The sequence below is a fragment of the Lissotriton vulgaris genome, chromosome 7 (assembly GCF_964263255.1).
Source record: "Lissotriton vulgaris chromosome 7, aLisVul1.2, whole genome shotgun sequence".
Classification (NCBI taxonomy): domain Eukaryota; kingdom Metazoa; phylum Chordata; class Amphibia; order Caudata; family Salamandridae; genus Lissotriton; species Lissotriton vulgaris.
The window spans coordinates 861,610,876-861,633,306 of NC_141695.1; the positions used below are offsets into that span (position 1 = coordinate 861,610,876).

General features: G+C 43.0%; 1 protein-coding gene across 3 annotated transcripts in view; it reads right to left on the reverse strand.

Moving 5' to 3' along the window:
• LARP1 (La ribonucleoprotein 1, translational regulator) overlaps window positions 1-22,431 on the reverse strand; it is a 773,488-nt gene that overhangs the window by 627,979 nt on the left and 123,078 nt on the right. The window contains exon 1 of one of the 3 annotated variants that reach the window (XM_086931252.1): window positions 13,655-13,719. The exons of the other annotated variants lie outside the window; for them this stretch is intronic. Coding sequence (XP_086787378.1) covers window positions 13,655-13,697 — 43 coding nt within the window. The 5' untranslated portion in view covers window positions 13,698-13,719. Of the gene's footprint in view, window positions 1-13,654; window positions 13,720-22,431 lie in introns of those variants that run through there. 3 annotated transcript variants of the gene reach the window in all.

The window sequence follows — 22,431 nt, forward strand, 5'->3', positions numbered from 1 at the left end:
TGCCCCAGAGACATTAAGTGGCACTAAACATTTACTTTGCTGCGTCACTGACCATGTTCCTAACTATAAACAATTAAAGAGTAACCGCTTATAAACACATTCATAGCCTAAATTGCCAGCTGTTAAGATTTATGTATCTACTATTGTGGTATGATATTTCTGAGGTAATTCAGGCTATTGGCCCCTACTGTACGTGCTCAACGTCGCAGTTGCGTCACCAAGTGTGCTAGCGTAGTGCTGTAATGTATGTTTTAACATGTGAATGTTTTGCATTACAATTAATAAATTATAAAAAAAACACTTCCAGAAGCTAGTGCCGGGGCTTATAAACTCAAATACAGCATGACTGGAAATAAACTGAATAATCACCTAATGCCATTACATCCAAGCATGACTGGTTGCAGAAATAAATTGACAGTACCAAATAACGGTACATTGCAAACCTGGGCACATATCCTGTTTCATAAGTGTCAGGATACAGCTCTAAGGTTGGGTATATTTGGGAGGTGAGCGAGACAGGATTTATTTTTACCGAAAACAGTACAAACCCCAAGTCCAATAAACCTACCACCCTTGGATCCCACGCATTTTTATGGTGTCAAGCAGTCATCCAATCTGGTTCGATAAAGGGGACCGACTTAAAAGTCCAAAATTAAATAAATAAATATCCAGAAAAACATAGTGAGACAAGTTAAAGACAGCTGTACGAATATCAGACGTTGCAAAGCAGGTCTTTAAACTGCGTGCATTACAGTGCCTTGACCATTAACACAAGTAATACCACAAAAGGCTTTACAACACACGCCTCCATTCTACATTGTAATGTCTCAAATACATTTGGTTTGGGGAGTGATCGTAAAACCCCCCCACCCCTTTTTTGGGGGGGTAGCACCCAAATATTTTTTTCCTCTTAAATCCACCTTACATCGGTTTACTTCTTACCCACCCCATAACCCTAAAAACGCCCTTATTTCTACCCTCCTAAACCCTTAGATCAATTATACCTCTTTACCTGCACCTTTACATTAAAAAAAAGTAATGTATATATGTATTTTGTATATACATAAATAAACACAAATACATATACATACCTTTGGAGTAAAGTACCATGTGGCAAAGGTAAAAAGCCTGCATGTTAAGACTGGGGGGGTAAAGGTCATGCGTAGTAACGGCTGTGGACTAAAGGCTACATACACCCGCTGTACTTAAGCTTCCCAGTGTCTGATTGTCTACTACCCTGAAGACCCAACTAATTTATTCTTTTAATTCAAGACCTATAACATTTCGGAGAAAGGCACACGTAAATCAGCGTTGAAATTACAATTCGCATCATAGATCAATACCAGCTGCCCCTTTACCGAGGGAACCACTGAAAGGTAATAGTCTTGTGAAAATGTTTAAAAGTATAACACCCTACGCACAGAGTTGCATTCCTCTAATCTAGGAACGCTGCCTGTACTACAGAGGAGTATTTCTTAACCGTGTGACTTTTGTGGACCCCTGTGGCACGCTATCCAATACAGAAACAAGTGAGTGCACTTTAATAGTGGAGGACACGGAATGTGAGCATAGTGATGGAGTTTCACAACAAATGCAATCAATCAATACTCATATGATCTAGTGAGATTGTTGATGCGCATTCTAAATACAATGGTTCAAAGCATCAGTTTGAGTATGTGCCGATCACCCTCCCAACTAGTAAAGGACGCCATGCGGATTACTCAAAGAATCGCTACTAGTGTCCTCCTGCACATACCCTTCTTCCCATACACCCCCAAATCCCACTCGTACGGGAGATACCACCCCAGCACAATGGGAAGATCCATGCAAAACACCTGCTGAGTAAATAATACCTTCAGGTCTCCATCGTTTTTTTTGTCTTCGGTTTCCGCGATAACTGTCGGCAAAATAAAAGGACTATCCTTTATTCTGCTAATGGTATTTAAAAACTCGCTCCAGCAACATGCAATTCTGGGGGGCCATGATTAAAAATGTCGGTAAGCCAAGCCAGACAGCCACGTAAAAGCAAAATAGTTTCCTACTATTTTACAATTGTATTAAACATTCTTAGCTGATGTATAAATGTTTTATGTTGCTTACGCTACATTTTTTCATTTACTTCAACGGGTGCATAGGTAAAAATGCTGCGTTATTTATATGTGTGTATATATATATATATATATATATATATATATATATATATATACATATACATACACATACACACACACATACTTATTCTCCTACGGATACCATCTTTTTGAGTGTAGAGTAATCAAGTACCTTCTACTCTAGTATGGTAGAGAGGAGAATGTGGTCAACATATGAAAGCTAAGCTAGCGGCCGTTTTAGAATCGAGGAGCTTCTCGCAGAGTCTAGTATTTTTCCCAAAGCTGCGCCCTCGGGCAGCTCAGACTAGGATTGGCTGACAGACAGATGTTTCCGATTGGTTGTTTCTAAGAATACGAATTATGTCACAAACGCGCAACTTTCTTCCAGTGTAGAGCTGAGCTTTCTGCAGAGTGTGAGTAATTACACTTACAGTAAAAGTCGAAAACTAAAAGTGCATGTGTAAGTATGTGGCGTAAACTCAGAAGCTCGTAAATAATCCAACCTTGTCAGTAGTGCGTTTTATTGCAGACAAAATGAGGTGACAGAAAAAGGGCTTTAAGTGGGCCAGCTCCTGCCCGTGCTGACCACAGTCAGTTGTAACCAGCATTGGTGGCGTGCGAAAGTGAAAGCAGAGCAACAGGGAAGAGCGTGAAAGCAATCAAGTGAGAGTAAAGACAGATGGCGCCTGATCGGGCGCTGAAAGCTGGAGGTTGCACGCGTGCGCGTGAACACAAGCGCTAGGCCAGCCAAAGCAGCTTGTGGTAGCCCTTTTTAAAGCCCCTACATGTCTTGCAGCGCATGCGCTGGCTCAGGCGAGACCTAAAAATGACAGTGTTGCGCTCTATATATGATTTCTTATACGTTTGTGATACGAATCCACCAACAAATCTCCATAGATTGGAGATTTGTTGGTGGATTGAGAGATCTCATCAAGTTACCTCTGACAAAGGGCACTCGAGGCCCGAAATGCATTAGGTACTAATAAACTGCTTCTGATGGATATTGCTTTTGTACTTGTTTTTGAAGAGGTTCAGATGACCCACTTATACATGAGAAACGAAGGAAATTGCAGTCCCTTGCATGAGGATTCGAAAGATTACAGTAAAAGAGTGGGTGAAGCATGGAGTAGAATGGAGACAAAAAGAGTAAAAAGTTTAAACATGAACACTTGTCAATTTAGGACTGGCTGTGCCACTGATTTTGAGGTTAAAAGATAACCCCATCATGATGTTGCAGCTAATTAAGTAACACCAAACAGAAGGTTCGGGTACACAATTTCAAGAGCAAACTACACATTGAAACTACAAAATTGTCATTCAAATAAACAAAGAGGAGAAAAAGACAAAGAAAGAAAGAAGCCTATATTTCAGCCTAATTCAAAAAAGTATTAATTTATTAGACATGTAATTTTCAGATAAAAACACATTGCAAATCCAATGAAACGCTCATTAACAATGGTGTTGGCAGAACTAAGGCAACAAATTCATATCGCCAAACACGTGGCTAACATACAAACATGTTGTATTCAGTAGAGTAATTATGTGGTGTTTACCTTTCACATAGTGGTATTATGTGGAGTGTATTTATGTTGCATTGAATACAGTGTAATTGTGACGTGTGATTATGTGGTACTGACTGGTATTATGTTGTGTATTTATGTTACATGGAGTAAAGTAATTATGTGGTGTGTAATTATGTGTCACTGAGTGATATCTGGAGTGTATGTTGCTTGAATGCAGTGTAGTTATGTTGCATTGAGTAGAGTAAATATGTGGTGTGATGTGGCACTGAGTGGTATTATGTGGAGTGTATGTTGCATTCGGTAGGGTGTAATTATGTTTCGTGTAATTATGTGGCACTGAGTGGTATTAAGAATGTATGTTGCATTGAGTGCAATGTTAATATGTAGCATATAATTATGTGGCACTGTTATTATGTGGAGTGTATTTATGTTGCATTGAGTAAGTATGTGGCGTGTAATTATATTCAACACAGAGAAGGGGTGAGGGTCCTAAAAGTTTAGACTCTACCACCCCTGACCTCCATGAATAACGAATGTACACACACGAAGGGGGTGAGTAGAGTAGAACACCCAAGCCAAACACAAGAAGACAAACATGAATATCCCAAGCAGGCAAATCGCTCTGTTTGGAAAAACTGCCCTCACTCACATACCGAAGTATGTGACATGCTTCATCATTGGGCCTGCTTACAATACGCCCTGGTGTACCCACACAGGACGGAGCATAAGGGAGGGGGAAAAATAATAAATTCCACTTAACAAGACATACAACCAGAAAGATTCAACATAGGACAACACAACATAAATTGCGGTGAAAGCCGTGCAAACACCCAGTGACCAAAACTGTAAGTGCGACCAAAAGTGCAGCACAAAGGACGTGCTTAAAACTGATTAGGGGTGCCAACCAAACAAGTATTTTTATTCAACTTTCCTTGGTACCCCTATCAGGATTAAAAGATAAGTAAGGGATGGGAAATGCCTTAAGGAGAAATTTAGGAATCTCAAGGCTTCCCTCCTACCACTGCTAAAGTCAACATGTTTCGACCGGTAACTATGTGCCTCTAAGGGTCAATTCGGTCTTCTTCAGGACTGTCGCAATCAGTGCCACTCTGGGTCCTCCCGTAATTCGGACGATGGATCCCAAGGGATGGGCAGGTCCACTAGATCCGTACCCTTGCAACGTTGTGTGGAGACTGGTCCCAGTGGTGTGGGACTTCATTCACTGTAGAAACACAAAGGGTGATGATAGAGACCCTTACTTAAGCCCCTATACTCTTTTTCCCATCTACAATTATCAAGCCCCCTCAAATTAAGCCTCTCAAATCAGTACTGGTTAGGCAAACTACTATAGTATCTAATCATAGTTAGCTGCCTATTCCTGGGAACATGCCCTATTTATTTTTCGTATTAGAACAGAGCCACCCAATAATCCCCCCGGGACTGGGTTAAGTTAACAAGATAAGCTAAATGTCCTGGAAGGAATCATTCAGGAATCTATTTATCAATTTCTTAGTGTCACGTCTGTGAACACTTAATTCAATAAGGCGACCAGAGGGTTTCACAAGAAACACTAGCAGTTGTATCAAAAAATATAATCTTTTTAATATTTTCTTTTGGTATATAAATAACCAGTTTTTTAGACAATCAAAGTCTGGCAACAAAAGTACTACCAATCGGTACAACAAAGTGATTTTGTAGTACAACAACACCTTCAGCAGAATAATGTGGATACAAACAAAAGACCACATATAAATCAAATATACACAGTACAATTCACACATTAAGTTTTAAATGAATTGGACGTTATATTGCGTGACAGGTGTTAGGCGTCGACGTTTCGGTCCTTGTCGGTCACAAAGATCCATAGGACCATCTTCAGGACAACAGAGTTGCACAGGAGAATCTAATAATAAAACATATATATATATACATATATGTACATGAAAACCCTAAGGTACAAGGAGTTGTATACTCAGCTCAAAAAAACAATAAAGTGACAAGACAAGTGCCACATCACTTAACTACATGCACAAAACCAACATGACTACATGCACACACCCAAATGCACCCAAGAAGCCAAAAGTGCAAAATTGCTGACCAAAACACGCGAGAGTGACCAATCATCACACCACTAAGTAGTGAAAGTGGGCGTAATCTGCCAGTGGTAAGCCGAGAATCAGGACAAAGCAAGCCCAGTGACGCCCTATATATCATTCAAAAAGTAGGTACAAGGTATAAGCACTGTATGATACTCACGTCGATCATACGCCAGATAGGTCGTTCTAAAAAGTAACATTGTAATGTAATTAATCTGACTGGTGCCTTCTCTTCTAAGCTTGCAAAAATAGACACCCGTACACCGAAACACCCAAACGTAATGTAAAAGCCAACTTACAAGTCTCATAGGCCACCTGATGCCCTGTAAATATTTAAACAAAGGGGACATGCTAGTCAAGATGTACATGAGGCCCGGTGTCGAGAAAACCAAAGTAATCACAGTAGGGTAGGGTCTTGGGGCTGTAGGTACTTACTAGTACGAGTCTACTGCTGCGGCTCAACAGTCCGTGTCTTAGCAATCAATCAGAGCAACAATCTGCTCGAGAGCATTTCCCGACTAAAGACGCCAAGAACCGGTGACGTCATACCGCTCCGAAACGTGGCGGCCATCTTAGAACGGTAAAATTACATACAGTAAAGCGTGTAAATGACTGATCAAACGATGAAACAAAAACAAAAAACAAAGGAAACAGAATAGTATTCAATGTTCCTAGAGCGATATACGAAATTTAGACTTAGAACTCGCTCGAAAGGAAAATCCAGAAGGAAAATCCATCAAGTCTGAACAAGACTGATACATAAGTGACACACAGCCGTGTGTATAAGTAAGGACTCAGCAAATCTACAGAGACTATAGTAACTACTGAAAAGTCAGCGAAGAGTAGCCAGAGTATGCCATTCTATTAAAGAATTAAGGCCATTTTCCACAGTGTTAGAGCCAGATCAATTTATTCTCTCTTTGAGCCAGTATTTTATCAACATTGGGTCTTCTCCTTGTACCTTTTACAACGTCGATCACATACCATTTCATATCCTCTGGTTTGTGTGACATGCTGGTGTAGTGTTCTACCAAAGGAGCAGTACTGACATTGCACCTAATGCGCGACTGATGTTGTGAGATGCGTTTCCTAATCTCCTGTGTTGTCTTACCAATATAGTTCAGGGCACACGGGCATTGGATGCAATAGATCACGTTTTTCGTCAGGCAGTTGGAGTGATGTTTCAACATAAGTTGTTTCCCATTTATACAGTAGGTTTTTATTGCCTGAGTGGTGTCGCAAGCTGTACATCCACCACACGGAAAGTGTCCCACAATGGGTGCTAAGCCCCATAGATTGGTTAAGGTGTTCATCTTTGGTTCAACATAAGCTTTGACCAGGTGATCACGAAGATTTTTTCCCCTTTTAAATGCAAATCTGGGAATAGGTAATTGAGGTTCTGCTTTTTTGATCAAATGCCAATTGCGTCTGATAATATTGGTGATTTGTGTAGACTCTGTACCAAATGTTAAAACACATGTGATAGGTTGATTCTTTTCTGTGATATCCTGAGTTAATCGGTTTGTCTGCAATAAGGCCTGTCGATCGTAATACCAGGCACGTTTCATCGCGTGCTTGACCAATCGATAAGGATATGAACGCATCACCAATTTCTCTTGCAACACCTTGGCTTCTCTGAAATAACTCTTCCAGAAAAGAATCAACCTATCACATGTGTTTTAACATTTGGTACAGAGTCTACACAAATCACCAATATTATCAGACGCAATTGGCATTTGATCAAAAAAGCAGAACCTCAAAAACCTATTCCCAGATTTGCATTTAAAAGGGGAAAAAATCTTCGTGATCACCTGGTCAAAGCTTATGTTGAACCAAAGATGAACACCTTAACCAATCTATGGGGCTTAGCACCCATTGTGGGACACTTTCCGTGTGGTGGATGTACAGCTTGCGACACCACTCAGGCAATAAAAACCTACTGTATAAATGGAACAACTTATGTTGAAACATCACTCCAACTGCCTGACGAAAAACGTGATCTATTGCATCCAATGCCCGTGTGCCCTGAACTATATTGGTAAGACAACACAGGAGATTAGGAAACGCATCTCACAACATCAGTCGCGCATTAGGTGCAATGTCAGTACTGCTCCTTTGGTAGAACACTACACCAGCATGTCACACAAACCAGAGGATATGAAATGGTATGTGATCGACGTTGTAAAAGGTACAAGGAGAAGACCCAATGTTGATAAAATACTGGCTCAAAGAGAGAATAAATTGATCTGGCTCTGTAACACTGTGGAAAATGGCCTTAATTCTTTAATAGAATGGCATACTCTGGCTACTCTTCGCTGACTTTTCAGTAGTTACTATAGTCTCTGTAGATTTGCTGAGTCCTTACTTATACACACGGCTGTGTGTCACTTATGTATCAGTCTTGTTCAGACTTGATGGATTTTCCTTCTGGATTTTCCTTTCGAGCGAGTTCTAAGTCTAAATTTCGTATATCGCTCTAGGAACATTGAATACTATTCTGTTTCCTTTGTTTTTTGTTTTTGTTTCATCGTTTGATCAGTCATTTACACGCTTTACTGTATGTAATTTTACCGTTCTAAGATGGCCGCCACGTTTCGGAGCGGTATGACGTCACCGGTTCTTGGCGTCTTTAGTCGGGAAATGCTCTCGAGCAGATTGTTGCTCTGATTGATTGCTAAGACACGGACTGTTGAGCCGCAGCAGTAGACTCGTACTAGTAAGTACCTACAGCCCCAAGACCCTACCCTACTGTGATTACTTTGGTTTTCTCGACACCGGGCCTCATGTACATCTTGACTAGCATGTCCCCTTTGTTTAAATATTTACAGGGCATCAGGTGGCCTATGAGACTTGTAAGTTGGCTTTTACATTACGTTTGGGTGTTTCGGTGTACGGGTGTCTATTTTTGCAAGCTTAGAAGAGAAGGCACCAGTCAGATTACTTACATTACAATGTTACTTTTTAGAACGACCTATCTGGCGTATGATCGACGTGAGTATCATACAGTGCTTATACCTTGTACCTACTTTTTGAATGATATATAGGGCGTCACTGGGCTTGCTTTGTCCTGATTCTCGGCTTACCACTGGCAGATTACGCCCACTTTCACTACTTAGTGGTGTGATGATTGGTCACTCTCGCGTGTTTTGGTCAGCAATTTTGCACTTTTGGCTTCTTGGGTGCATTTGGGTGTGTGCATGTAGTCATGTTGGTTTTGTGCATGTAGTTAAGTGATGTGGCACTTGTCTTGTCACTTTATTGTTTTTTTGAGCTGAGTATACAACTCCTTGTACCTTAGGGTTTTCATGTACATATATGTATATATATATGTTTTATTATTAGATTCTCCTGTGCAACTCTGTTGTCCTGAAGATGGTCCTATGGATCTTTGTGACCGACAAGGACCGAAACGTCGACGCCTAACACCTGTCACGCAATATAACGTCCAATTCATTTAAAACTTAATGTGTGAATTGTACTGTGTATATTTGATTTATATGTGGTCTTTTGTTTGTATCCACATTATTCTGCTGAAGGTGTTGTTGTACTACAAAATCACTTTGTTGTACCGATTGGTAGTACTTTTGTTGCCAGACTTTGATTGTCTAAAAACTGGTTATTTATATACCAAAAGAAAATATTAAAAAGATTATATTTTTTGATACAACTGCTAGTGTTTCTTGTGAAACCCTCTGGTCGCCTTATTGAATTAAGTGTTCACGGACGTGACACTAAGAAATTGATAAATAGATTCCTGAATGATTCCTTCCCTGTCTATTTATTTTTCAGCATCCCGCACTAATTGTCCGTTGAGGTTAGGTTTTTCAACCTCCATACACCGTGTGCTTCCATGCAACAACAGGGCCCCCCTCTCTCTCTAGAGGCACGAGGGTCCCCCACACACACCTACAACAGCACACAAATCCCAGTAACTCGCAAAAAGAAAGAAAAAGAGTCTGGCATAGTTCACGTGCAAGTTCAGCTCCTGTCATGTTTACTCACCGAGTTTATGTGGTCCATAAACCCGAACTGGTGTTCGGCAGGTAGATGGCCATAGAACACAACCTGTGTAATGGATAATGGGGGTGGGAGAGTTACCTTTAGTTAACCCATCTACCGAGGTGCACCGAAGGTCTAGTACGCCCTCCAAATGACAAGCGCTTCAGTGCCATCCTCGGGTACCTCCTCCAATCACCAGCCCCTCTTGTCACCCTTTGTGCCCCCTCCTTACTGTTCCGTAGGCGCACCGTCTCCTGATAGCCTGTGTTCCGTAACACCGCGGAGGTAGTGAGCGCGGTATCGGGGGAAGATTATTAAAGCCATTTCCTCAGGTTCGCGTCCCACGTGATCACGCCATCAGCGTGATGACGCGGCACGCTCTTTTCATACCGGGTGCTCGGGAACACGGGAGATGTGGTTTAGAGGGGCGGATCGACTAGCTTTGTCGGTTCTAGCCACCTATCTGTCTTTTTTATATCAAGAACGGACTCGGATTACCAAAAATACACGGAGTCCCTGAGTGTTACAGAAAAGACAAAAGCAAAAACTAAAGTCTCAAAGATGGTTACTGGCATGTGCCGTGAGTGATGTTCCGAGTATTCTGCTAGGGGCTTGTTGCACTGGGTCACATCGGCAATCTCCCCCAAAGACCATATATCCATCACTTTCATAGTGGGACCCCTCACCGTTTCCCAAGTCTGTACATATTCCCCTCATACTGGATGATAAAATATAGCCATCCTGCTGCCATATCGGCTAACAGAAAAGAGACTGTAGTACCCTCTAGAATAGATGACTAGAGAATATATCAATTCTTAGTAAGTGTGTGAATTGATACTACTAGAAGGAATAGGAACTCTAGATGTAAATAGTGTCACCTTGTTCTAAGTAAAAGAGAAAGAATCCCTGATCCTCCTGCTGTGTCCAGTACTAGAAGGGATAGGAACTCTAGATGTAAAAAGTATCACCTTGTTCTAAGTAAAGGAATCCCTGATACTACTACTATGTACAGGTAGGAACGTGTTGATGTACAAAGTTGTAATTGTAAGTCTCTGTTATCTGCTCAAAGACTGCCAAGGGATATCATCGTTGAGTCCCACCACATGGCTCCTAAGGCGATACACCCATATTTGCTCCCGTTGGAGCAGGAGCCTCTGATCCTCAACCTGATGTCCTATGTTGAATCTTTCTGGTTGTAGGTCTTGTGTAATTGTATGGCACTGAGTGGTATGTGGAGTTCTATGTTGCATTGAATGGAGTGTAATCGTGACGTTAATTATGTGGCACTGAGTGGTATTTGGAGTGTATGTTGCATTGAGTGCAGTGTAATTATTTAACATATCATTATGTGGCACTGAGTGGCATTTTGTGGAGTGTATGTTGCATTGAGTGGAATTATGTGGTGTGTAATTATGTGGCACTGAGTGGTATTATATGGAGTGCATTTATGTTGGATTGAGTGGAGTGGAATAATGTAGCATATAATTATGTGGTACTGAGTGGTATTATGGGGAGTGTATGTTGCTTTCAGTAGAGTAATTATGTGGCGTGTAATTATGTGGCACTGAGTGGTATTATATGGAGTGTATTTAAGTTGCATTGAGTAGAGTGCAATTATGTGGCATGTAATTATGTGGCACTGAGTATTGTGTGGAGTGTATGTTGCATTCAGTAGAGTAATTATTTGGTAAGTAATTATGTGGCACTGAGTGGTATTTGGAGTGTATGTTGCATTGAGAGCAGTGTAATTATATAGCAAATAATTATGTGGCACTGAGTGGTATTTGGAGTGTATGTTGCATTGAGTGCAGTGTAATTATGTGGCACCGAGTGGTATTGTGTGGAGTTTGTTGCATTCAGTAGAGTAATTATGTGGCACTTGGTGGTATTAGGAGTGTATGTTGCATTGAGTGTAGTGTAATTATGTAGCATATAGTTATGTGGCATTGAAAGCAGTGTATGTTGCATTCAGTAGAGTAATTATGTCGTGTGTAATCATGTGGCACTGAGTGGTATTTGGAGTGTATGTTGCATTGAGTGCCGTTTAATTATGTAGCATATATTTATGTGGCACTGAGTGGTATTGTGTGGAGTGTATTTTGCATTCAGTAGAGTAATTATGTGGCGTGTAATTATGTGGCACTGAGTATTTGGTGTATGTTGCATTGAGTGCAGTGTATTTATGTAGCATATAATTGTGGCACTGTGGTATTATGTGGAGTATATTTATGATGCGTAGAGTAGGTATGTGGCGTGTAATTATTTGGCACTGAGGGGTATTATGTGGAGTGTATTTATGTTGGATTGAGTGGAGTGTAATTATGTGGCATGTAATGTGGTACTGAGTGGTATTATGGGGAGTGTATGTTGCTTTTAGTAGAGTAATTATGTGGCATGTAATTATGTGGCACTGAGTGATATTTGGGGTGTATGTTGCATTGAGAGCAGTGCAATTATGTAGCATATAATTACGTGGCACTGAGTGGTATTGTGTGGGGGGCCTCCTGCCACATACCGAGAAGAAAGGCTCTGGCAGTAAGTAATAAATCAATTTGTGCAGAAACTGTGCACAGCAACAGACAGCACCACAGAGAAGAGGTTGAATGTCTGCCATACTTTCAAGTAAACCAGAAAAACAAGATGAACAGCGACCACCATCTGTTTATGATCCTTCAGTGAACCTAATTGATATTCAAATTCCCTCACCTGTAGGCGTTGCACTTTATCAATGTGACCACGTGCAACAGTGTGGCACTGCCAGGCTGCAGTGCAATGACAGACCTTTACGCAGAGTACCCCAGTTTCTCTGAATCGTAAACTGTATTAACCGATTGGGGCGGGGAAGCGGTGTTATTGTACATTTGTTGAAACCACTTGACACAGGGGCCTGGCAGACCCAGCTATTCTACAAAAATTTGGGAGCCGAGTTAGTACCGTATGCCACGGCATCGAAAAGAATAGCATAATAAGAGTGACAACAAGTGCCTTGAACCAACGCCAATCAATCCACTGTAGACACCAAGGCATGGATGCCCTGGCTCAACATTAGGAGTGCTTGAATGTACACCGCTTTACTCCCGGCTCTATTTCCTACCCTGGGATACTCCTAGAACCCTGGGGAGGGAACTCCCAATCTTTCAATATCTTAACATTGATAAGACTGTCTAGAGGATGCACAAACTGTGAGAGTACTTGTAAAAACTATATTTTTGGGGCAGCACTGAAGTGGTTTGAGGGAACTAATTTTACAGATCTGAAAAAGGATTCACAACTATATACAAGCTATTTTTTTTTTAAGATCGAGTCTATCCTAAACTAGGACGAGCAACTAGTTGCTTAGAGGATGTGCATTCTTCATGCCACCGCAGTTTATGGCCCCAAAGAGGACAAAACGGCAACATGAGATATTATGCCGGTGCGTGCCAGTATGTTGATGCCCAAGTCTACTTACACCAGACATGAAAATCTACGAAACGGGAGGGTGACACATGAGTTCAGATTAAAGTGCCACAAGCCCTCAAGGAGCAGGATGCCGAAAGAATATTAACTATGCCAATGAAATACCAAACATGTTTATTTACAAGTGCTAAGCCATTCTACAGTTCACAGAATCCGATAAGCGTGTCCCAGTAGTCCATGCTTCAATACAAGCCAGGCTACACTACAGAAAAAAAGCAAGTAATAGAATCATACTTTCATCTCGCTGTTACGTTGCCGGTCATGAAAAGAGTTATGCTAAATGCGCACACTTCAATCGGTGAAAGCTCTTCGCCCTGCTAGCACCAGGTGACATGTTGCCAGTTATCGTTTCGAGCACATTACTCATGCTACGGAATACGTCGTGGGGGACGGAAGCCCCCCTCAGCCACGCCCGTGATACGGGAGCCCACTCAACGAAGCCTCAGAACAGAAGAGCAGTTCTTACCGGACTGCGGACAGTCTGCGGGAGCCAGCCGATCCGGAGCCATGCTCTCCTACAGAGGAGACGCCTGATCCACGAGCACCGCCCCCTGCTCTTGGGAACGTGTCATAACACTGGCCTATCCCGGAGTGACAGGTCCGGAGAAAACCCTGCGTTCAGCCGTCGCGCACCAACCACGAAGTACACATGCCTGGGAGGGGGTGGGGAGGGAGGAAACGGCGCTTATGGCATACACGAGGGTGTAGCGAAATGAAGGGTCGACCGAAAAAGCAAGGGACAAAAGATCAATGTCGCGCGATAGTGGGTCACAGCAGTCTCAAGAAGGCGGTGTATTTCAGGCAAAAAGGGGGCGCGGGAAAACCAATGTCTGAAAGAGAAAGCTATTGCGCAATGAAGGGGCGGCAGGGGGTGAAGGGGTGGGGCCGTTGACGGAAGAAGAGAGCAGGCAATGGAAGACAGGACAGCTACGGAAAAAGGGAGGAGCTACACAAGTTAGACCAGAATGGGAGGAGAGCGCCAACAGAGGACTGGAGGAGAGGGCACACACAGAGGATAACTGCGAGGATAGAAGGAAATACAAAAGGAGCACAGAGAGCGGGGCGCGACGATCACTAACGGGACAGGAATGGCAGATACGATACAGAGGTGGGGACAAAAAAAAAGCTCCAATATACAAGAATCAACAGTAGATTAAGAAACCAGTATTTGCAATGCAATAGGTCTCACATTTACGAGAGTTTGAGCTATTGGCATTGAAAAAACAATGCCTTTTATTTAAGTGTTTTTAAAACAGATTAATAAAAGACATTGTCCTTTACAATGCCAATAAACTTGCAAATGTGAGACTTATTGCATGGCAAATGTGTTCGGCCCACGCTTGACCTTAAATTGGGGGGTGCGAATAGGATTAACAAACTAGGCACAATATGCTAGTCTTCCCAAATAAACTGGCTTGAAAAGGAGTTATTATCGTCGTCTCACAGTAGCCTTGATCCCATCTGTTTTAAGCATTGTCAAAGCCAACAGGTCAGGGATTTGCATGCTAATGGTATTGTAATACAACTTTTTTTTAAATCGAAGCATGAGTTGTAAAAGTAGAAAAAATGTAACCCCTAAAGCTGGCCACCATATAAACATTTTTAAAAAACACTGATATGGATGTCTTACTAGCGATTTATAAGTCTAACGTCCCTGTGGCGATTTACTTTCTATCGCCTCTTTAAAGTTGCCCTTTCAAAGTGTGTATAAAAGTGAGGGGAAAAACATTAATTGGGTATTCTAAAGTGCAAGAAGCCTAAACAACAACTTTTTCTTTAAAGAACAGAAATAAAATGAAATCCGCACTTTGAAAGAGCTGTGTTACCAAAGTGAAAGGAAACATTTTTAAGATGACGTGAACAAGGTGCACAAGCTTTGTGCGATAACTCACAAGAGCCAATACATTACGTCGGCTGACTCAATGCCTCATCTTGTAACATACCAATGGATAAAGCATTCTGACCAACGTCCCTCTATGTATATTATGTATTCCTTTTTTTGCAAAACTATAGTTTGGTGGAACCTTTAAATCCGTCTCAAAGCCCTAAAAATGGTTTCCCCATAGCTTACAATAATACTTCAGAGGTTTACCTAGGAGCGAGGTTTGAAAAACAGCCCATTTTTTCACTTCAAAAGTGGTTTGATCCCAGCCACAGCAAATACACAGTGGTCTCTGTACTGAACGACCTCTACAGGTCTATTATGGAGGGCTCAAGGACCCGATTTGAAATCGCTCGGCTATTAACCACACATTTGTGATCATGGTTGTAGGATGCCAGGTCTACAGGCACAGTGCTGAAGTAAATAAAATCTTGCAATAAGGGAGCAAGCTAACGTCCTTATCCCAACAACAAGCTTGCTTTAATTCCATCATGCTAATCGGGTGCCGGCAACATCACTCAGGATCCAGGTTCGGTAAAATGCCTGGCCACAAACTGATGGCGGTCCACCAACTTTCTAAAACGATTTGCCCGACCAAAAAGTAACTTCTGACGACCTCAGGCATGGTCTCTTGTTGCGATGGAACCTTGATGTCAGTTAAGGAACCTAAACCACTGCTGGTCAAGTCAGTCTAATTTTGCATTTACAAGGACTCCAACCAGCTTTAAGATTTGAAGGCGACCAAAGCTGTCCTTACCTCCTCCATGGGAGAATTTTGAATCCTTGGGAAAAATACTCCACTTTATTGAAATACATGTACCTTAGCCATAAGGCCCTGATTAAATCCAAGCTAAACATCCTTTTATGCCACTCTTATGATGGGCTATTTTGAGTTCACATCGGTTTGGTTCTCAAGTTTTTCAGAAGTATAAGGATTGTATAGAATTATGGCTCAGATTTACAGATTACCTTTTGATCACATGGTCTGGAACACAGGAATTTCTGATTTTATTAGGATAATAATGCCCCCGGGTCCTAAAACTTACACATACCATAGCAGAGCCTAGTTTTTGGATCTAAAAGTAAAGGTGACTAAATGAATAACCGTTTTTTTGCCAGAAGGAAACTGCTTCTAATTCTGCCATACATGCAGTCTTTGCATGTTTCACCCCGAGTGGGACAGGTGTGCCCAGTCGTGGGTCCGTGCTCTCCATGCCATTGGAGACCAGCTAGACTGGCAGATGAGGTGAAAACCCAAAACCGGTCCCAGGATGCTCGTTTCAAGTTCAGGGAGGATCTGGCCTGGCAGTGCGAGCTGGACTGTTCCCATGGGGAGCATGGTAAAGACTGATTTGCATATGTCTAGGTTTACACTGGAATGGCATGGGGAGCAAAAAAAAAATTAGACCCAGATCTCTGTACTGGGTGAATGTTCGACATTGTTCAAATTCTGTCAATCAATTGTTCTTTCTGCAGTACCATTAAGGCCATACCCTAGGTGTTCACCTGAGCTAAAACAAAAAAATGCACCGAGGCTCAGTATAGGGAAGGGGCTGATGAGACTGAGTTGAGGTTCATAAATAGAGGTTACACCAAAAATAAGTTGGTAGGCCAGATTGGAAGGGGACCCGAAAGACAGCTCTTCTTTACTCAAACATGCTAGCACGGGCATATCAGCAGATCAAAGCAAGACTAACATGGAAGTCAGATGATCTACAAGGCATTCAAATGTTAGTTGTAGAACACAAACAAAACGGGCATTTCTTAATAGCGATAGGATCTTTAACACTGGCAAAGCCAATAGGTCTCGCCTATATTGTCTTTTAACCAGGTTGTACAGCAGCACTGCTGAAAGCTAAATCAAAAAAAGTCTGCTAAGATGCAACACTAGAAATGTCATTAAGGTTTGCCGTTTAATTGCTGGTGGGATGAAAAGCAACAGTGAGGGTGTGTGGAGGTAAGTGCTACGACTAACCAAGTGCTGACCGTGTCATAGCTCTTTTAGGTCTCGACTGGCGTACACTGCGCAGCAGTGTCGCGCAGCTCGAAAAATTTTGTTTTAACAGTAGTGGGGTTGAACCCACCTCTCTCTTCCATTGGCTAGCTCCATAAATAGAGGCTAGCCATTGGAAGAGAATAATGCCAATCATTGTTGGAGTGGATTCGTGGGCGTTTGTGTGTTTTTTAGCACCGCCCCCTTTTTACCGCCATGGGGCGGTGGGCGTTTGTTTTTTTTTGGTTTTTTCAAGCCATGCTTTTGTCATTTGGAACGTGTCTGTTGCACGGATGGGCTGCGCGATTTCTGTTGCTGATTCTTTTGCGAGCAGGTAACCCAGTGTCCTGTCGTTTCCTTTATCGTCGTGCATGGCTGTCGTCTTTGTGCCTGTCGTCTCCGCGTACTGTCGTGCTTGGCTCGTGGCTGTTGTCTCAGTCTTCCGTCTTGCCCGGTATGTATGCTCCTTTTTTTGTGATTAAGGTAAGGCATCGGTTTATATTTATATTAGAGAGGGTGCCTACCCCTTGTTTGCCCCCGCCCCCCGAACCTGAAGTCAGGCAGGCAGAGGGCGGGACTGCGGGACATAAGGAAGAGGCTTGGAGCCCACCCCGCCGCCTCTGGAAGCTGCCGTGTCTGGAGAGATACTGCCGCTGCGAACCCCACCTCCCCACGGGCTCCCAAGAGCGTGGGAAAGCCCCGGGGAGTGAGAGGAGAGAGCGCAGTCCTGCCACGAGAGCCGCGAGGCTCCCAGAGTAAAGGGTAGAGCCCCGCAGCCAGAGAAGGGAGCCGCCGCCTCGAGGAGTAGCGCGGGAACGACGAGGAGCCCCCGCCAAAGCAGCCCGGTAAGTGTGGGCGTCAGCTCTTCCTAGGCCCTCACTTCTGACTCCTGTGCCCTCAGCTCTTACCTGTGTCCTCAGCTCTCACCCCTCTGCCCTCAGCTCTTACCCCTGTGCCCTCTGACCTCACCTGTGCCCTCAGCTCTGACACCTGTGCCCTGTGACCCTCGCTGGTGACCATGGCCAGCACGGCGGGGGAGATTGTGGCCTTCCCGCTGGCCCTGTTGGGCTGGGTGCTGGTCTGCTCCACGCTGCCCACCGACTACTGGAAGGTGTCTAGCATAGACACACGGTCATCACCACGGCCACCTTCTGGTCCAACTTGTGGAAGACCTGCATCACCGACTCCACTGGCATCTCCAACTGCAAGGACTTCCCGTCCATGCTGGCCCTGGAGGGTGCGTCCCGACAAGGAGGGGGGGGGGGGAGGGGGGGGGGGGGGGTCTGTGCATGTGGCTCTGTGTGTGTATGTAGGTGTGTGTGTGTGTGGCTCTGCAGGTATGTATGTGTGTGAGACTGAGTCGGGTTGTGTGTGGCATTTGCGAGAGATTAAGCTATTGGCATTGTAAATGACAGTGCCATTCATCTTTTTTCAAAACCAACAAACATTTTTTTTGTCATTTACAATTCCAATAGCTCTAACTTTTTCAAAGGTGAGACCGTTGCATTGTAAATGCTTGTTGTTTAATGTGGGCAACATGGACAGTAGTAGGGCGGGTAAACTAGTGAGGACTGGCCAGGGGCACGCAAAAGACAAGGGAGGGCAAGATGGGGGCAAGCCAACACAGACTAGCGAGGGAGGTCCAGAAAAAGCAACACAGATGAGTGGAGGAAGGAACATGGAAAAGCAGATCAGCACGCCAGCTGAAAAATACACTTGGTAGAATGTTTAAACAAAGAAACAAGAAGCGCCTTAAAATTTGTGAAAGTACACAAGTTATGTGGCCACTCTCCAGGGACAAACACGAAGAGAAATTAAGCCTATGGCACATTACCACAAAAAAAGAAGCAACTGAGTGACAATGAAGCCAACCAATGTTAAACAATTGAAAAATCCAAGCCAATTACCAGAAAACCTGTCTTTGAAGAGAAAGCAAATGCTCCATTGCTATGAGGCTAAAGTATCTCATACATTCAAGCCTGCAATTGCATTCTTGAGGGCAGAGAATATTGACAGTGAATGTATTATATTACTACCAAGTGAATTAATAGAGGTAAACAAGTAAAAGGCAAAAATGGCAAGCACTTTCACATAATATCAACTAAGTACTTACGTGTGAGATTAGGTGCTCTTATGGTATGCAATATACAGGGATAAAATAAGAGCACTAGAACAAATAGAAGCATGTATAGACAATTAGAAAGTGTGATGAAAAATATCCAGCTATATACTAAGTTAGGATTCTAATGCTAAACATCTTAAATGTTGGTTTAGATCTACAGAGAAGACATTTGAGGGACAGTGATCGAGAATTAAAACCACAACAAATGGAAGACTAATGGTAACCTTATATACTTTAAAACCCACTGGTCTTAGCTTAGGGGAAGATCTGTATTGGCCCTTGAATAACAGCGTTGTTTCTCCCCTATCTCCTATCATTTATGCCTCATATGTTAATTTTCAATGACCGGTCTGGCTTTAAAAATCTTAAGTCCATCTCTTCCTGAACCTCTACTCAACCCCCACTGCAGCTTTGTATTTAGTGGGTATTCATTAATTTGCAGTTACATTGGTCATCTATGCTGTTTTATTTCTATATATGACTGGCATAGGCACATTTACATTATCAATTGCAGCAGACATATGTATTGCTTTCAGCTTTTTGATCAATTTGTAATGTGTATTAAATAGAATTAGCTGGAATGTGTAGCCCCTTCACTAATTTGTGTATGGCGATACATTATGTTGAATGTATCCAATATTGTAAAATTTGTGGGTTACATATCTATTTGTACATTCATTTAGTTTTTTTTACTACTGCTGCACTTAATGTATTTATTAATTATGGCATTGTTTATTCCCATGAAGGAAGCACAAGATCTATCCCAGGGGTCGGATACCACAGGGGACGACGGTTTCAGACCCTCAATACAAACATTGATGCCACCCCCTCTCACAAGCACCTCCCTCCCCATTACCCCCCTAACCAAGACGTGTTCAGACCCTCAATACAAGCATTGATGCCACCCCCTCTCAAAAGCCCCTCCCTCCCCCCCAACCAAGTGCCAACCTAGAAAGGTGAGAAGTGCCAGAATAAATATCCTAGCAGTAGTACAAGTAATAAAAAACAAGCATTTACAATGCAATGGTCTTGGCAATATTATAGGTAGAGCTATTGGTATTGCTCATTATTGTTTTATCTTTTTTGTATCCCTAAATAAATGGCATTGTCATTTCTATTGGAATTAGCTTTTTTTGCATATGTGATACCTATTGCATTAGCAGAGAGAGTGAGGTAATGATAAGAGAGAGTGAGGTATTGAAATAGAGAGAGTGAGGTAGTGAGAGTGAGTGAGGTAGATAGAGAGTGAGGTAGTGAGGGAGAGGGATGTGAGGTAGTGAGATATAAGCCTAGAGTGATGTTGTGATGTAGTGAGATAGAGAGAGAGAGGTAGTGAAAGTGAGTTAGTGAGATAGAAAGAGTGAGGTAGTGAGATAGAGAGTGATGAGGTAGTAAGGTAGAGAGAGAGAGAGAGAGAGAGAGAGAGAGAGAGAGAGTGAAGTTGTGAGCTAGAGGGTGAGGTAGTGAGAGTGAGGTAGTGATGTTTTGAGAGCCAATGGAGGAGAGACGGGGCAGGGAGGCGGGTTCTACAGCCCTATAAATAAACATTAATTCTCTGACCCCAGACTGCGCAAGCGCAGCCTTTAGGTCCTCGACCTAATAAAGCGGCCAGTCTGCAACACACGTGGCAGATTCCAAGACTAGCCCATTATATATAATACATATACATCTCTCCAGAGACGTAAACAGAACCGAAAACCTTCAAGTTCTTGAAAACCCAAGTTCACTCAAAGGCAGGTGACCTCCCAGAATGGCCGCAGCGCTTGAAGTCTAACACTACAATATTAAAATAATGTGGGGAAAAACAAGACTGTGCCAATGCTTGTCGGCAATACATGGATTTATTGTTACTTCTTCCACGGTACACCACGATGTCTAGAATTAATAAAAATGGATTTAACTCAGATCTCTTGAACGGAGAGGGGGGAGGGGGAGAAATGTTTGATTGCTTCTTTTCCGAAGATTGTGCTCTGGCAACAGATGGACGGAATTTTGAATTAAATGCAAAGGAGGGCAGAGCCCGGGATGGCAGAGAAGATGAAAGAGAACTGATTTAAACATATATACTGAATATTCTACATGGCTTTAAAGCCAGTTCGATAGAAGTTATTTTTATTTGGTTGAAAATATTCCGTAGCTCAGGTCACCACAATAGTAAAAATAATAAATAAACTGAAACTGGTGAGTGGGTCCAACGTCGGCGCTGGACACACGGACGGACACACACACACACACACACACACACAGGAAGCAGTTACCAAGATATGGATGGCTGTATTATTTCCTGACACAGGTCTTAATGCCCCTTAATTGTGACGGGTAATGTCCAATGCTGGCACACAAGGAGAGTCACTTCAGGCTTTTAGAAGTCCACCCAGTATGTAAATGAGTTCACTTCAGAGTCATGGCATTGCCACTGCAATGCCTTAGAAGCCAGGAGCCCGACCTTCCCAGCATGGAAGGCACTTAGAGAGGGCCTGGGCAGGGGGCCAGGGTGGACCGGCTTTGTTTCGCTGCAGAGTTGCCCTCCCGTCCACTTTGGTACAAAGTGCTTAAGTTGAAAACTACCCAGAAGTGCTTAGGGGGCGATGGATGGCTCAAGTTTTTCCTACCCGTACCTTTTTCATTGTTCGAACGTGTCTCCCCGGAAACGTGTATGCGATTATCCATATTCACTCATTCCGAGGATGGGGGACTGACTCAACATTGTTCCTGTTCAGAAACAGTGTAAGAGCTAAAAACAGGTAATGGAATGCGAAACGGACACTCCCAGGCTTTGACAAGCGAAGTTCCATCGATAGCGCGTGTGACGGGCCCATGATCAGGCATAAAAGTCCAGTCACTATCCCCGGAAGGCTGGATGTTTAGCAACATTACCCAGAGGCATAACCCTCGCCCTCCCCACAAACACACTTCCAAGTCCGCATGTGCTCCGATTACACCACACACACTAAGGTGCCTCACATTCACCAGTGTGCAAGAGGTCTGTTCTCAAATCACCCAACCACCACTTTAATGTAGCTGCCTTCGCCCCCACCTCACGAGTCTACATGTCGCACCCGATTTTACTTAAGCATTTGGTCCCAGTGGATTGCATTTTTTTAGGTTAGGCCAGAGGCAGGTTTTGCTGTACCACCAACCTCATGTTTTCAAAAACATGTATAACAAATACACACAGAGGAGGACTTTGTCCGCCCTCTTCGCCCTTTGGTCTATTCAAATGTCAAACACATTTTGTTTCCACCC